The 18,738-nt window shown below is 37.8% G+C and overlaps 1 protein-coding gene across 4 annotated transcripts in view; it reads right to left on the reverse strand.

Annotated features, from left to right (window-relative positions):
* NAA35 (N-alpha-acetyltransferase 35, NatC auxiliary subunit) overlaps nucleotides 1-18,738 on the reverse strand; it is a 99,866-nt gene that overhangs the window by 31,971 nt on the left and 49,157 nt on the right. For all 4 annotated transcript variants that reach the window (XM_059142468.1, XM_059142467.1, XM_059142466.1 and 1 more), the window contains one exon: nucleotides 3,726-3,904. In XM_059142468.1, coding sequence (XP_058998451.1) covers nucleotides 3,726-3,904 — 179 coding nt within the window. The remainder of the gene's footprint in view (nucleotides 1-3,725; nucleotides 3,905-18,738) is intronic.

Here is an 18,738-nt window from a genome sequence, read left to right on the forward strand (position 1 = left end):
AACTTTTATACCTTCCTCACACTTCTCAAAGTAAATATTCTCTACTATAGATGTCCTCCCATTTAACATTACAAAGAAAACTAAGTCATTTATCAACAGGAAATCCCTCCACTTCGGCCTCTAAACGTTATCAAACTGAACTCACATTTGTACTCAGATCCTTTCCTTGCCCACTTTAACAATGAAAGCCCTCCATTTGTACTACAGACTCCATTCCCTCCTGTCTTTTCAGGAACATTACACAATGTCAAGAATCCATCCTTGTCTGTCCTAGATATTTAACTTCTCCCTCTCTTCCAGATCCTCCCCATTTATATTTAAGCAGTCAATTTCCCCCCATCTCTAAAAAGAAATTGTCACATGCTCCATAGTTCTCTCTCAACTGCTGCCTTCTCAGCTAAACTTTCTTAAAGAGCTGACTTAACCATCTCTACTTACTCAATGGCCCCTCCTCATCAACACACACTAGCCCCGTTTTTCACTCTAGTCACTACTGTCCTCTGACACCAAATCCAGTTGACATTTGTCGTGGACCTAATTCACTTCTTTCATCTGACCTCTCAGCATCTGACAGGACTTCTGTCTGATAAAATAAAACCTTTTAAATGACTTTCACAAGTTTCTTCCTTTGTTGCCACTTCTCGGTCTGTGCAGGAGGTTCAAAGTATAGTTCCAGACTATTTTCTTTTCTCAAGCCATAAACTTTTTCCCTCACAATCTTCATCATACCAGTGCTTTAATTACTACCTGTAATAGTTCCAAAATTATATATCTAGCATTGACTTCTAAACTCTACCCACAGAGTTAATATCTATCTATTCAATATCTCTGCATAAGTATCTTAAAGGCACTTAAATTCAGCTTCATTAAGAGCGTAAGCTGACTGAAGGTCTTTGGGAATTTCTGCATTTTGGTGAACAGCAGAGTGTGTATCAAAACACAAAACTGAAGTTACCATCCTTTCTCCCTTGGACTGTAATGACGGTTTGATAATTTATCTCCCTGTGTTTACTCTGGCCCCTTCCTCCATGTTTTCTCTACAGTGCAGCACACATGGCTGCAAACTGTTAATTCAGATACTTAACTACCCCACCCATATTGATCTTGCATAAAACTTGAATGTGAAAATGCAGAAATATGGAGAGCATAAATTATAAAGAATCATAACTGACATTTTGGTATTTCTTATTCCAATCTTTGTTAAACTGATTTTACCTGTCTCTGATGATCACTTCTGTGTATGACAATGTATAAAATGGATAATCTATTTTGAAAGATAACATTTCCCTATGTCAGTATTTTCCTATAACATGCTTTTTTTTTATTGTCAGTTAGCCACTGTGTATTACATCATTAGTTTTTGATGCAGTGTTCAATGACTCATTAGTTGTGTACAACACCCAGTGCTCACCACAACATGTGCCCTCCTTAATACCCATTATCCAGTTATACACGCCCACCCCCTTCTGAAACCCTCAGTTTGTTTCCCGGGGTCCATAGTCTCTCATGGTTCATCTCCCTCTATGATTTCTCCCGCTTCAGATTTCCCTCCCTTCCCCTACGGCCATGCTATTTAATGTCAGTATGGCATATATTCTACACATACTATAGGATGGGTAAAATCACTAGTGAGTATTTAAACTGTTCCTAGTTTTTCAAGATTACAAATGATGACGAGCCAAATACCTCTTTAGTTCATCTTTGCATATATCTTAGATGATTTTCTTAGGCTAAATCTCTAGAAGGGAAGTTGCTAGGTCAGGATGTACACATTTTTAAGACTTTTGAGAGCAATAGCCACACAACCATAAGAGAGCAACTACTGCCGTCCACCAACATTAAATATAATTTTTTGTATTCTTCCAATCAAGTTGCTATAAAGCACATTTCCTCAATTACTAGTAAAGGTATGCATTTTTCACATTACTTCTTTTTCAGCACGTGTGCTCATGTCCATTCCCAATTTTCCAAAGATGATTTGTCTTGTATGTACTAAGTAAAGTATAGAGGACTTGTAAGCACATCTTATAATCTGGTACTTTACCGTAATAGGTACGGGTTTCTTATGCAGATCCACCAGACTCTTTTCTCTAACTTTAATCTTCTCAATTCTTGGCCTTAGCCACATTCCCCTACTACCACCACTGACTCTTGTCCCAAGTGTTCCACGTATCCAGACTCTTCTCTTTCTATGCCCTCTTCACATCCAGTGCTGGCGGTCCAGGCCTGGCTCCCCCAGCTCCTCACTACTATGGTATGTCATTCAGCATTCATCTTCCTGACAAGGCAATCCACAACCCTCTGCCAGAATATTAAATTCCAACTGTTGCACTATTTTTTCTTTTTCCAATTCACACTGATCACCTTCTAAAATCTTACATTTAATCTCAACACAAATATTCATGTAACAATTAAGAATCAGAAAAGCAGATGAAAAAAAGTCTCTATTCTAATTCTAGATATGCCACTCATCAATCATTTAATTTGGTTACAAGTCCTCTATACTTTACTTTGTTTAGCTATACAATGAACTGCAAATTGCAAAATTATGTCTATGATCTTTTCTACCTTTAAGATTCTATGATTCTTGAGACAGAATATGGACAAAACTACTAAAACGAAAGCAAATAGAAAAGAGGTAACAAACACACAATCAGTGAAAGTTTCACTAAGGAATGAAGACTTAAGCTGGGCATTAATGACAAAGAATTAGAAGGGAAAATAAAGTTATTACAAGAAAGAGCATAAACAAAAGCCAAATCTTTGTTGACCATCAACTATACCCCAGAGACTGCTACTCAAATTCTAGGAATGTAAGCAAGGTAATTCATCACTTCAAGGAATCCAGGTACAGAAGCAGCCTGGAACCAACAAGGAAGACCTCACAGAGAAAATGACATGAGCTGGGAATTATGTAGTCTACACAGAGTTACGTATAATAGTGTACTTACGTCTAAATAATGACTGTTATTTTGCATATTTTCTACCTTCCTAACCGTATGTAAACATTGCTTTTCTACATTTTAACCCATACAGAAGATTAATCCAAAATATGTAAAAATGTACATACTCTTTGACCCAGCAACTTCATCAAGGTTTAGGAATTTATCTTAAGGAAGAAGGAAGCAGATGATTTGAAGGTTCCTACAGAAATTCTCATTTTAGTAAAACACTGAAAATGACCTAAATACAATTCAATACGAATGGACTGGAAAAAACTGTGATATATGCTTACAATGGAATACTATGTAGCTATTTAAATAATGTAGAAAAATGTGTATTTGTTACATGAAAAGAAAGATGTTCATGATAAAGAGATTAGTGACAAAAGCAGGCTACAAATACCATGATCTAATTTTTTGTATAAAAATATACATGTATGTATTTATGCATACTCATATCTATGTGTATATGCACACACACATTTACATATAAGAAGTTTTGAAGACAGAATCCAGGGTTTAAATCCTCATTCTTAAAACTTGGAGGAATTATCTAAACTTTAGTTTCTTAATCTCCAAAATGGATAGTATATAATCCTTATAAACAGAAACAAATACACATACAACATACAGACACACACACACACACACACCCCTTAATTCTCCAGCTATCAAGGAAAACAAGTAAGCAATTTTATTTACCCTTGGGACAGCCTCTAAAAAGTGATAAACTATTCTGTTGTTCAATCAAAACCATATTCCAGAACAGACATTTGTACTTACCAGGATACAATGTAAATTTGTTAAATTGACCACCTCACAAACAGTTTTTATTCTATCTATTAATCTTGCAAAATAGTTGACCATTTCTTCCCTTTTAATTATTTTTGCATATCGAGGGAAGGTAGGTGGAAGTAGCCTCTGGTTAACAAGGGGCTCAAAACCCATCATAATTGGATGATCTAAAAAGGAAAAAAAGTTAAGATTTTCAATGTTTTGCTGAATCTTAAACCTCAAATACTAGTAAATATAAAAAGAGAAAGGCCAATTTCAAAAAGCATCTCCAAATTCGTCACAATATTCTCTAAACAAATTTTATAATTTACAAACATCTCTATATATTTTTGAAGGAGATAAGCAGATTTAATAACCCAAAAAATAGTACTTCCTACTACATGGAACTGGAAGTAGTGACAGAAAGGGGTTGCTACCTCCCAATTACCCATTAGCCAAGAATGGGATAAAACAGGGTTAATAGAGTCCCTTAAAAAAAAAAAAAAAGGAAAGCAATGCTGTATTAACCATAAGATTGTGGGGGTGTAAAATGGGAACACAAATTGAAGCTGTCTTCCCTTCAATTACTGAACAGTAGCATCAACTCAAATTCAGTTACCTAATAATGCAAAACAGAACAGTGCCCGCCCAACACCCTACCCCCTCCGAGTCTAGAATACATTTCATACTGACATTAATTATAGAAATTCAGAGTGCTTTAAAATATAAATAACCTTTTACAAGAGACCTAAGGGTGACTTCCTCTTTTCCATTCTCTGCCCACTGTGACCTCACTTTTCACACTAGTGCAAGGCCCCACCTAAGTTTCTCTCAACCTGAAATCTAAAATGAGGAAGTATAAGAAATGAGAAGTGATTAAGAATTTGGGAATCAGATTCTCTTGCGGTACTACAAACAGGCTATAAATCAAGAATAAATAGAACAGCTTCAGATGTTAATGAAAGATAAAATCAAGCTAAGTATGGGAGGCTAGGACCCTCTGCAGCTTAATCTGTTAAGTGTTCGATTCTTGATTTCAGCTCAGGTCATGGTCTTAGGGTCGTGAGACTGAGCCCTGCCTCGGGCTCCACACTAGGCAAGGGCCTGCTTAAGATCCTCTCCCTGTCCACCTCCCGAGCCCCCCCAAATTAAGCAGGTGTCATTATTAAGAATTAAAAGACTGATATTTAATAAAATTATAACAATACTCCTATGATATAAGTAATTATTCCTAAAGAACAAGCAAATAAAGATGTCCCCTAAGGTTCCTGGCTTTCTTCCTCTTCTCCATACTTAAGTGCTCCCTGGATGAAGTTATTTATTCATATAAAAACTCCAATTTAACTAATGTTTTCCAGGCTAAAATCATTAGCCCACCACCTTTCTTCTGAGCTCCAAACCAGATTTCTAACTGCATAATGGACATTTCTACCTTGGTACCCCATATCATCTCATAAGGAACATATCCAAAAACTACCATTATGTTGCCCCAAACACTGCTTCTTTTGATATTCCCTTTCTCAATAAAATGATCCACTGCTTTTATAATTGCTCACACCAGAAACCTTCTTGTCCACTGTAATCAATGCTAAGTATTCCTATATCCTAACATCCACTGACTGTCCCCCTCCCCCTTCACTCTTACTGCCACTGCAAAAGCCTAACTCATTTCCCTACACTGAATACTCCTTCATTAATTAATCCTGTACACTGCCACCTCAACTGTTTTATCTAAATGACAACCTCGATTTCCTTCCTTAATCGAAAAATTCCATCGGCTCTCTATTACATAAAATACAAAGTCTTTGGTAGGGCACCAGAAGGTACTGTGAATTTCCTGCCACTCTTTTAGGAAAAAAAAAAAAAAAATCTGTATTCCGATGGAAAACTATATAATATACTCTCAGATTGATTCAAGGTGGCTATTTGAAAAAACCTACAATAGTAGATAACTGATAGAAGACATGCAAATTCTGTCCTGGCAGAGATTCACCTGACTTCCACCCAACTCTACAGAAGAGTTTTGCCTCCATTTATTTCAACATTCCAATGCTCCATATACATTTAAAATTTTTTCAAGATTTTACTTATTTGAGGGGTACCTGGGTGGCTCAGTGGGTTAAAGTCTCTGCCTTCAGCTTGGGTCATGATCTCAGGATCAAGCCCTGCATCAGGCTCTCTGCTCAGCCAGGAGCCTGCTTCCCCACCCCCTCTCTGCCTACCTGTGACCTCTGTCTGTCAAATAAATAAAATCTTGGGGAAAAAAAAAAGATTTTATTTATTTGAAAGAGAATGCACAAGTGAGGGGGGGGCAGAGCAAGAAGCAGGCTCCCCAGTGACCAGAGAGCCCAATGCAGAGCTCAATCCCAGGACCGTGGGATCATGACCTGAGCCAAAGGCAGATACTTAACTGACTGAGCCACCCAGGTACCCCTAAATCTGAATGTTTTAAAACTTCTTATGTCTAGTTATTTCACTAAATGAGTTTAACAAAATCCTTAACACATGCTCATTTTTACATCCATATGAGGAGTCAGTTTTTACTTTTTTCTGAAAGTCATCTTATTCTCTAAGCACCATAAGCTATAAGCAAGCACAGACTTAAAAAAAATATCATGTTCTCTTATGCCTCTTTATACTTATACACTGACTATTCTTTCTCCCATCCAGGTACTAACCAGGCCCGACCCTGCTTAGCTTCCGAGATCAGACGAGATCGGGCGCGTTCAGGGTGGTATGGCCGTAGACTACACTGACTATTCTTTCTGCCTATAAAGTCTACATCTTATTCTTAGCCTGAGACCTGCTACAGCTTGGGTTCCCTCTCATGCTTGGCCCTCCCCCAGGTATTATGTATATTCACGGCTACACTGTCCATGTGGGATTACGTCATTCTTCCCTCAGGTGTCCCAAACACCTAAATGCCCGGCTCATTACAAGCATTGGATACATGTTTTGTGAATGATATATTCAAAATAAAATGAAAGACTGTTACCAGTATAATAAAAGTTTTAATTTCTGATTTATAACACTGCATTTAAGGTAAATGTAGTAGAGAGGACACTGTACCATACCAACATAAATACATTTTGGCCTTTAATGATAAATGCACAGAACCTAAGTACTTACATAGTACATTATCCTTATTTTCCCTGAAAGCATTCTAATTTTCATTTAAAAGTATTACCCAGAAATATTCTCTTATTCTTAATACACATATTTTAAGGCTTCAAACCACAAGTAGGAGATATGGCCACCCATGAAAATCTGTATTACCATGAAAAGAAGTATATATTAATGGGAAGTGCATATAAAATACAATATATTCTACATTACATTTTAAAAAAGATTTTATTTATTCATTTGAGAGAGAGAAAGCTCATGAGTGCACAAGCACTGGAAGAGGCAGAGGAAGAGGGAGAAGCAGACTCCCCGCTGAGCTGGGGGCTCAATCCCAGGACCAGAAGATCACAAACTGAGCCTAAGGCAGATGCTTAACCATCTGAGCCACCCATGTGCCCCATCTACATTATATTTTTATACAAATTTAAAAATGCAACACAAAAGGTTAAGCTCCGACTGGATTTCGACTCTGGTCATGAACTCAGCATGGAATCCACTGAGATTCTCTCTCCTTCTGCCTCCACCCCTCCCCCCCACTCTCACAGGCTCTCTGTGAAATAAAAGAATAAATCTTTTTAAAAGGTGCAACATAAAACAGTATTACCTTCTGCAACTAATTCAGCTGTCCTGCAGACCACAGGGGTTTATAGCAGCATCCCTGACCTCTACCCACTAGATGCCAGCAGCATCCCCTTAATTGTGAAAACCAAAAATGAGTCTAGACATTGCCAAATGTCCCTGGGAGTCCCCAGCTGAGAAACACCAGTCTAGACAAATACAATAAGCAACTTTAATTCAGTGTGGATAACCTCAGGATGTAACAAGAACATCTAAACTATGGAAAAATTAGGTGAAAGACAAGTGAAATGTAAGGAAAGACTCAAATGATAAGAAGTTTGTAATATATTGGGTCAGGAAAAAGTATTCCAGGCATTATCAATGGCCTAGAGGATAGAGAATATGATTCCTTTTCTTTCATAAAGAGCTCCAATTTTCCAAATCATAATTTCTCCAAACTCAGGAAGTAAAAATATATGCATATAAATAGAATGGGGACAAAGTCCCTAGGCATAAAGTTAGAAGGTATCTGTATGCTTCTCTCCATTCCCCAAATATACTTAAATTGCAACCCCCTCCCAGCATTTCTCTGAACCTAATCCTCGTTAATGGTTAAAGTTATTCCTAGTAACTATTTTTAAGTCTCAGCTGTTGCTGAATCTCATACATAAGAACTCTGTAACTGTTCTGAACAAGACATCATAACCCTTCTGAGCAGAGATGAGGGAAGAGCTGAGATAAGAGAGATTGAAGAAGTTGCTCAGAATACAGAGTAATTGAGCAGGAAAGGGGCTAAAAGCAAGGCAGGAGTTTGCATGGTTTCATGGCAACATAAAGTATGAAACCTTATAAGAAGTTTTATCACACCCAGATCCCTCTGGGAATAAACTGCTCTAATGGTTTTTTCCCCTATACTTCATGTTATCTTCTCTACCACACAATTTACTACACACTGTCTGCTGTTAAAATAACCTTAAGAGCCCTTATGAAATGAGTCTGAAAAAGTTGAGAATTCCCATTATTTTCTACCCAGTGTGGGCTGTGCTTAATTGAGTTTTCCTGAATTGGACACACAGCTCAAACAAGATTAACTTCTAGACTTTCTTCCCATGTTCCAAGTCTGTAGAGGTATTATCTTGGTTTTCGAGTTAAAATACTTCAAATATACTTCTTAGTACAAGAATGTCAAATAAGAGGATATCCCCCTCCCACTAGCATTCTTTTAAAAATAAAACAATTGGGGTGCCTGGGTGGCTCAGTTGATTAAGATTCTGCCCTCAGCTCAGGTCATGATCCCAGAGTCCTGGGATGAAGTACCACATTGGGCTCTGTGCTCAGTGGGGAGTCTGCTTCTCCTTCTGCTCTTCACCCTGCTTGTGCTCGCTCTCAAATAAAATCTTTTAAAAAAACACATAAAAATAAATATAAATGATAATTATTATTCTCTAAAACATTTTATATAGCAAACAGGTTGAGTGTTTTGGTTACTAAAATTCTTGTTAGACAACTGGTTTATTTTTAACATTATTTATATTTAACATTATTAACAACAGGAAAGTCCTACAAAATAGTACAAGGCTCTTGGATATAAGATTTACAGTAACAATGTACTTTGATTTAACTTAGCAAACTAAGTTATTAAAATTGATTAGATGCCAAAATTAAAGATCCAAAAATCTATCAAGAGATAAAGAGGACATATTATTTTCATACAACATCTCTCCCCAAGGTTACATAGGCAATTTACAGTTATATTTATTGAAATAACAAGTTTGGGATGCTCTGAAGTTAGAAGGAATTCTGGAAACCAATGCAGAAGCTGCTAAGGATTTGTTAGTGATTCCACACTTCTTGGCTACATTATTTCCTTTTATAAAATGTTTAACAGGGGCGCCTGGGTGTCTGTCTGTTAAGTGGCTGCCTTCGGCTCGGGACATGATCCCAAGGTCCTGGGATGGAGCCCTGAGTTGGGCTCTCTGCTCAGCAGGGAGTCTGTTTCCCCTCTCCCTCTGCCTGCTGCTCCCCCTACTTGAGCTCTCTATCAAATAAATAAATGAAATATTTAAAAAAGTAAAATAAAATAAAAATGTTTAAATTATGGTATGTGAAATAAGACAGAGAAAAAAGGCATAGCCCAATTCAGAAGCAAAAAGTACGTCATTGGTTACTGGGGATTAAGGGGAAATCGGGAAGGAGTTACTGTTTAATCAGTATGGAGTTTCAATTTGGGAAAATGAAAGGTTCTGGAGATGAATAATACTGACAGTTACAGGATAATGTGATAGTTACAGGATTCCTGTGATAATTACAGGAAAATTAAAGGTTCTATGAATAATATTGATAGTTACAGGATAGTGTACTTGATGCCACTGAACTACACACTTAAAAATGGTTAAAACAGCAAATTTTATGTCATGTATATTTCACAATAAAAATACCTACAAAAAGGCATTAAACCAAAAGTGTTCAATTCAAAAGGCATGGCCTCAATGAATATTCTATCATAATCACTGATCAGAATAACTTACTGTGCAATATTATGTGCATGTCTACATATTTTGAATTTTTTGGTGTGTATTTCTGAATAGGTATACATGCAAATGATAAAAAAAAGTTTCAAATGAAACAAAAGGGTATACAATGAAAAGCAAGTCTCCTGTCCACGTGTGTTAATCTCTTGAGAACTAACCATAAGTTTCTTTAATGTGTGGGTATTCATATACATATCGATTAAAAAAAAAAACTTTACTGAGATATAATGTACATACAATTGAATTTAACTATTTACCTACAATTCACTATTTTGAAAAATATATATAACCATGAATTCACTACCAATCCATGTGTATACAACATTTCCATCTCCCCAAAATATTCCCAGTGCCTACTCCCAGGCAATTACTCCCTCCCATGCCCCAAAATTATGGAACTCCTTCTCTCAATAAAGATTAGTCTTTCCTACTTTTTAAAAAATTAACATATAATGTAGTATTTGTTTCAGGGGTACATGTCTGTGAATCATCAGTCTTAAACAATTCATAGCACTCCTCATAGCACATAGTCTCCCCAATGTCCATCACCCAGCCACCTCATCCCTCCCCTACTCCCCTCCAGCAACCCTCAGTTTGTTTCCTGAGATTAAGAATCTCATGGCTTGTCTCCCTGTCTGGTTTCATCTTGTTTCATTTTTCCCCTCCCTTCCCCTATGATCCTCTCTCGTTTCTCAAATTCTACGTATCAGTGAGATCATATGATAATTGTCTTTCGCTGATTGACTTATTTCGCTTAGTGTAATACCCTCTATTTCCATCCATGTCATTGCAAATGGCAAGATTTCTTTTTTTTTTTTTTTTTGATGGCTGCTTAGTATTCCATAAGAAACCTAGGAATAAATCTAACCAAAGAGGCAAAGAATATGTACTCAGAAAACTATAAAGTTCATGAAAGAAATTGAAAAAGACACAAAGAAATGGAAAAACATTCCATGCTCATGAATTGGAAGAACAAATATTGTGAAAATGTTCATGCTACCTAAAGCAATCTACATATTTAATGCAATCCCCATCAAAATACCATCAATTTTTTCCAAAGAAATGGAACAACTAATCCTAAAATTTATATGGAACCAGAAAAGACCCTGAATAGCCAGAGGAATAGTGAAAAAGAAAACCAAAGTTGGCAGCATCACAATTCCAGACTTCAAGCTCTATTCAAAGCTGTAATTATCAAGACTGTATGGTACTGGCACAAAAATAGATACACAGATCAATGGAACAGAATAGAGAGCCCAGAAATGGACCCTCAACTCTATGGTTAACTAGTCTTTCCTACTTTTGTACAAAGAGAATCATGTGATTTGAGCACTTTTATATCTGGCTTCTTTTAGCATGTTTCCAAGATTTATCCACTATGTTGAGTATATCAGTACTTCATTCCTATTATTAAGAAGTATTTCATTATATGGATATACCATTATCTGTCCATTCACATATATTCCTTTCTTTAACAAAAACACCAAAATATTATACATGCTGATCTTTTTTCAACTGTTTTTTTTTTTTTAAAGATTTTATTTACTTATTTGACAGAGAGAAATCACAAGTAGGCAGAGAGACAGGCAGAGAAAGAGAAGGGGAAGCAGGCTTCCTGCTGAGCAGAGGGCCTGATGCCAGGCTCAGTCCCAGGACCCTGAGGTCATGAACTACGCCAAAGGCAGAGGCTTTAACCCACTGAGCCACCCAAGCTCTGAGTGTTTTCTTTGAAACACTCTCAAAGTTGCGAGTACAGTCAATACTGAATAACCCTCGAATATGCTGTGTTATTCTTACAAATATATACTCTTATATATTCACAATACACTAACCAGAATTAGTAAAATAGCATGGACCAGTTATCATCATGTAATCCTTAGAATTCATTCAAGTTTCGCAAACTGTTCCAAAATGTTCTTCACATCTATGTCAGAACCAAAAGATGCATTTAATTTTGATTTTTAGTCTCCTTCCAAGCTGGAAAGACCAGGAACCTGTGCCTCCTGTGCCTCTTTCCTAAGGCCAAATATTCAAACTCAAAGATAAAATTTAAGCCAAAATACAAAGTAGGAAAGAAGCAATTACAATTCTTCTAAACTCAGGAAAAGTTCTGTAAGTTGAGAAGTGGCCTTCTGTAGGTTCTAGGGCTTGCAGTAGCTGAGGGGCGCACACACATGAGCCCTCACAGCCTGGAACTGAGGCCAGGCAGTGGCTATTGGATAAGATCAGGGACGATAAGATGGTAGTAATTTTGTGTACTGTCCTTCAACTTAACTGACATGTCCCTATCACTCTTTCAACACTTTATGCACTTTTAGCAGGTAAAATACTCCAGGCTCATCATCTTCTTTCCCTACCCTAACCGTGGAACCACCAATCCTCCAAGATATGCTAATTTCTTTTATTATTTTGTTTTGTTTCCTGCTTTACTGAGATAATACAATGTGACAGTTTGATTTATGTATAAGCTGTGAAAGGATACACCCCCTATCAAGTTAATTAATACATTTATCACCCCACATATTTACTATTCATTTCCTCTGATGAGAACATTTAAGTTCTATTTTCTTAGCAAATTTCAAATACACAATGCAGTTGGATTTGGGTTTTTTTTTCTTTTTGTTTTAAAAGATTTTATTTATTTGAGAGAGAGCACAAGCACAAGGAGGAAAGAGGGAAAGGAAGAAGCCTCCCCATTGAGCAGAGAGCCCAGTGTGGGGCTGGATCACAGGACCCTGAGATCATGATGCAAGTTGAAGGCAGACATTAACCACCTGAGCCACAATGCACTGTTATATATAACCTATAGTCACCCTGTTCATACACTGTAAGGTTCAAACCTTACAAATGAAAGTTTAGACCCTTTTACCAACCTCTTCATATTTCCCCAGGCCTCCCACAACCATCTTTTTACTGTTCCTATGAATTCAAGTTTGTTTTTGCTTGGATTGCACATATAAGTTATACCACACAGCACTTGTCTTTGGCTTATTTGACTTTGTATAATGCCCTCCAGATTTATTCACTTTGAACAAATTATAATATCTCCCCCTTTTTTGGGCTGAATTCTACTGTGTGTGTGTATAAATATGTACACCATATTTTCTATACCTATTCATCTATGAACAGACACTTAGATTGTTCCTATACACTGACTATTGTAAGCAATGCTGAAGAAAGGTTTAATGGAAACCAAGAGAAAGCAGGGCTAGCTATACTTATTTTAACATAAAACAGACTTTAAGCGAAAGACTATAATAAAAAACAAAGATTGTCAATATATAATAACGGGATTAATTCATCAAGAAAATAATTACAATTATGCACCTGACAGAAGAACACCTAAATATATAAAACAAATATTAACAGATCTGAACAGAAAAACAGATAACAGATTAAGAGCAGGGGACTTCAATATCTACCTTCAACAATGGATAGATCATCCAGACCAAAAAAAAAAAAAAAGAAGAAAAATCAATAAAGAAACTGAGTACTTGAGCTGTACTTCAGTCCAAATAGACCTTAACAAGAAATATATAGAACATTCCAACCAACAGTAGCAGAATACACATTCTTCTTAAGTGAACATGGAACATTCTCCATGACAGATCAAATAATAGGTCACAAAACAAATCATTTAGCAAATTAGAAAAAACAAAATCATGCCAAGTAACTTTTCTAACCACAACAGTATGAACTAAAAATCAACAGGAGGAAGGCTGGAAAATTTACAAGTATGTGGAAACTAAACCACCAATGAGTCAAAGAAATCAAAGGGAAATCAAAAAATAACTGGAAACAAATGAAAATGGAAACTCAACATACCAAAACCTACAGGATACTGCTAAAGCATTTCTGAGATGCATATATTAAGTAATTAAAAAGATCTCAGATACAGAACCTAACTTTACACCTCAAGGAATTAGAGAACAAACTAAGTCCAAAATCAGCAGAGGAAGGAAATAAAGATCAGAGCAGAAATGGAGACTCTGCTCCCACCCATATAGGAAAGATGAATGAAATTAAGAATTGGGTTTTAGAAAAGATAAATAAAATGGACAAATCTTTAATGGATTGTAATCCATTTTTTATTGGAGATTTTAATCCATTTGCATTTAAAGAATAACTGATAGGTATGGGTTTACCATTTATTTTGGTTTTTCTTTGTCTTGTTTTGTTTTTTTAAGAGAAGAGGGAGGGGCAGTGGGAGAGGGAGAGTTTCTTGAGCCCCATGCAGAGCTTGAGTTCATGACCCTGAGATTATGAACTGAGCCAAAATCATAATGGACTAAGCCACCCAGGCACCTCTTCCCATTTGTTATTTTGTTAACTGTGTTCTGGTTGTTTTCTAATTCTGTGTTCCTTTTTTCCTTCTCTTGCTCTCCTTCATTGGTATTTGGCGATTTTCTGTAGCAGTATGCTTTGAATTCCTTTCTCTTTACATTTTGCATTTCTACTACAGGTTTTTGTTTTGTGGTTATCCTAAGGCTTGCACGAGAACACATTTATAAGTCTATTTTAAGCAGGTAATAACATCAAACACATACAAAAGCTTCCTCTCCCCTTATTTTGCTCTGGTTATCACAATCTGCATCTTTTAACATTGTGTATCCATTAAATTGCTGTAGTTACAGATATTTTTTAATACATTTGTCTTTTTTTTTTTTTTTGAGAGACAGTGAGGGAGAATATGAGCGAGAAGAAGGTCAGAGGGAGAAGCAGACTCCCTGTGGAGCTGGGAGCCTGATGCGGGACTCGATCCCGGGACTCCAGGATCATGACCTGAGCTGAAGGCAGTTGCTTAACCAACTGAGCCACCCAAGCACCCAATACATTTGTCTTTTAACCTTCATACGAGAGTTATAAGTGATTTACTCACCACCACTACAACATTAGAGTATCCTGAATGTAACTGTATTTACTTTTACCAGTATTAAACTTTCATACATTTTCCTGATACTAATTAGTAACCTTTTATTTCATCTTCAAGAACTCCTTTTAACATTTCTTTTAAGGGTGGGTCTGGGGATGATGAACTCCCCCAGGTTTTGCTTATCTAGAAAACTCTCTCATTCAATTCTGAATGATAACTTTGATGGGTAAAGTACACTCGGTCAGAAGGTTTTTTGCTCATCACTCTAAATATACAATCTTTATCTCTTTTGGTAAGGAAGATCTCTGCTCAACAATCTACTGACAGTCTTATGGGGGTTCCCTTTAACATAACAAGTTGCTTTTTTTGTTATTGCTTTCAAGATTTGTTACTCATATTTAACTTTTGACAATTTAACCATTATGTGTCTTGGTATGGGTCTCCTTGGATTTCTTCTTAGTACTACCTAGACTTCCTGGATCTGGAAGTTACTTTCCCAGGTTTAGGAGTTTTCGGCTGCTATTTCTGTGAATAAGCTTTCTGCTCTCTTCTCCTTCTGGAATCCCTATAATGTATAAACTGGTCTGCTTTTATTATGGTGTCCCATAATCCTATAAGCTATCTTTACTTCTTGAATTTTTTCTTTCTGCTCTTTGGATGAATTCCACTGACCTACCAAGTTTGCTGATCTTTTCTTCCACTTAATTTAGTTTGTTTGGAATGCCTCTACTCAATTTTTCATTTCAGTAATTGTATTCTTCAGATCTGTGATTTCTCTTTGGTACTTTATATATTTTCTTTGTCCTTGCTGTAATTCTTATTTTAGTCATGCACTGCTTCCCAACTTTGGTGAGAGTCTTTATGACTGTTATTTTGAACTCTCAATTAGGCAAATCACTAATTTCTGTTTAAAATCTGTTTCTGGATATTTATCTTGGTCTTTTGTTTAGAACATATTCCTCTATTTTCTTCATTTTCCTTGACTATTTGGTTTCAGAGCATTAGATAAAATGTCACCTTTCCCAGTCTTGACAGTGGTATCATGAAGAAGATGAACTTTGTGGATCACACTTCCACTAGCCATTATTTTTTCATTTGAGACAGTTTTAGAAGTTTTTTTAGGTGCCAACTTTTAAGAGTACAAATAAATTTCACACACCTATCAAGAACTGCTTCTCTGTTCATTATAGCCTTGTGCGTCTCATGGACATAAGACCTGCTAGCTTTCAAAGCTAGGTATTTTAGGTGGTTGTACCTACAGAGGAAGTCTTAGAAATTGGGGTGCTAGATGTGAGGGCCAAATCTTTTATTCCTCAGGTAGAGGCTGAGAGTTGGGAATGCTCTCCCAACTATATTATGGTGTTTTAGGAATGGGATTTATGGTGAGGCTGTGTCTCAGTATTTACTACCTTTTTTTTCCCTTCCCAGATTTATTTACTTACTTGAGAAAGAAAGAGTGCACATGTATGTGCTTAGGGGAGAGGGACAGAAGGAGGGAATCTTCAAGCAGACTCCCCACCAAGCACAGAGCACCACACAGAGCTTGATCTCACCACCCATGAGATCATGACCCATGCCAAGACCAAGAGTCAGCACTCAACTGACTGAGCCACCGAGGTATCCCCCTTCCTACCCATTTTAATGTATTTTTTCATCTGTCTGATGTGTAGTACTTGCTCAGCTGTTTTCAGATCTTGTTCAGAGAGATGTTCCATGTGTAGCTGCACATTTATTTAGTAGTGTGTCCATGGGAAGGGAGCCCTCCTATATCATCATCTTGGTCAACTCCCACCCCCCAGTTCATTTTAGTGGACAATGGTCTTAGGAAGCAAGATCTGGGTGTTGGGTGTTTTCACTGCTATTAGGGTCACTGCTCCCAGGTTCTCTAGATGATAGAGCCAGAAAATGTATGTATGTATAAGGATATATATGTACGTGTGTTTCCCTACACACACACACATATTCATGGATATCCACACTTAGATCTACATTTCTGTATCAATCTATATATATTAAAAATTATGAATTTATTCCCACACCTTTAATGTCAAGTCAATACTACAGAGCTCAAGATAGTTTTCTACCTTTCTAGAAATTAGCATAAGTCCCTAACTCTGAGAAATGGGGCAGAGCACAATTCTCAACACATTTTTAAATATGATCAATTCCATTCTATGTAATCAATCTTTGTGTTAGTTTCTAAAGCTGTTGTAACAAATTATCACACAACATTTATTATCTCACAGTTTTGAAAGTCGTAAGTTCAGTATCACTTTCATGGGCTAAAATCAAGGTGTTTGCAGGGCAGCACTCCATCCAAAGGCTCTAAGGGAAAGTCTGTTCATTGCTTCTTCCAGTTTCTGTGGCCACTAGAATTCCTTGGCCTGCTCATGCCAATCTCTACCTTGGTCTTCACATCGTCTTCTCCCCTTGTGTGTATCACTCCATCTCCCTCCGCCTCTCTTTTAAGAAGGACACTTAATAGCACTTAGGGCCCAACCAGATAACCCAAGATTATCTCATCAACAGATCCCTACCTGCTCACATATAAGGTTCTGAGAATTAGGACTCTGATGCTTCCGGCTATCACTCAGCCCACTACTACCTCCTCACAGTGACATCCACCTCCTCTCATACATGGGCTCTTGTATTATTTAGGCTCTGATATGCCAAGCCATCACAATGCCTACCCTGTTTGGGCTCCTATACATTATGCCAGGCCACTCCTCCAGAGATGCCTCCTTATCTCTTTTGAGCTTTGAAACTCCATGCCGGGCCACCTTCATGTACATACAGATAACCTTCCTCGACCGGCTTCAGCTGCAACACTTCACAGAGCCATCTTTCCATTCTGACACCCTCATCTTGCTGCTTAGGCTGATATTCAATGCTCGGCTATCCTCCTAGGCAGATGGCTCACTACACCCCACTTCTAATCTGACATCCTGCCCTTGGGCACCTTTCCACAGAAACAGCTTCTTCAATATGCATAGGCTCTGAAACCCCACAGCAAGCCACCTCCACACAAGATGCCCTTCTCCCCCTGCACAGTCTCCAACAGCTAGGCACACAGCTACCACTACAGGGACGTACCTTTACCTGCCTCGGGTTCTAGCACCACAGGCCAGGTGACACTCACATGCCCTCCTTGCCCTGTCTGGGCTCCCACATGCCTTAGGCTATAAAACCCTGCCCTAGGCTGCTTTCCCATAGACACACTCTCCTCATCCTATTTGGCCTTTTTTTTTTTTTTAATATTTTATTTATTTATTTGACAGAGATCACAAGTAGGCAGAGAGGCAGACAGAGAAGAGGGGAAGCAGGCTCCCTGCTGAGCAGAAAGCCTGATGTAGGGCTCGATCCCAGGATCCTGGGACCATGACCTGAGCCAAAGGCAGAGGCTTTAACCCACTGAGCCACCCAGGCGCCCCTCCTATTGGGGCTTTTGATACATAGCACCAACTTGCTCCCAGATGGTTGCCCTCCTGATATTGCTTAGGCTCAGGGAACCAAGGTCAGTTGTCCTCCTGTGCAGATACACTTCTCACCTCACCTGAGAAGCAGTGAATCTAGCCAGGAAGCCCCTTATGATGATGCCCTCCTCAAGCCACTTTACGTGCAGAATCTTGTTCCAGGCCCACCTCTTTGCAGATCCTCTCCCCACTCAACTACCATTCTAACACAGACATATGCTCACACAGGCTTTGATGGCCCTGAGAAATATCCTGCTACGATGACATCCTTTCTACCCACCTGGCTGCAACATACTGTGTTAAGCCACCCCTACTCCTTTTGTGGACACCATTCTAAAACTGGGTCATGTTCTAACATGCTGCTCTAGTACTGAGGCCCAGCTCGCTCAGACCAAGTCCTCATGGCTTCAGGAGTGAATTTTTTAAGAGCAGAAAGAAAGAAGTGCAAGAAGCAGATCTTATTT

This window comes from Mustela lutreola, chromosome 12 (assembly GCF_030435805.1).
Source record: "Mustela lutreola isolate mMusLut2 chromosome 12, mMusLut2.pri, whole genome shotgun sequence".
Lineage (NCBI taxonomy): Eukaryota > Metazoa > Chordata > Mammalia > Carnivora > Mustelidae > Mustela > Mustela lutreola.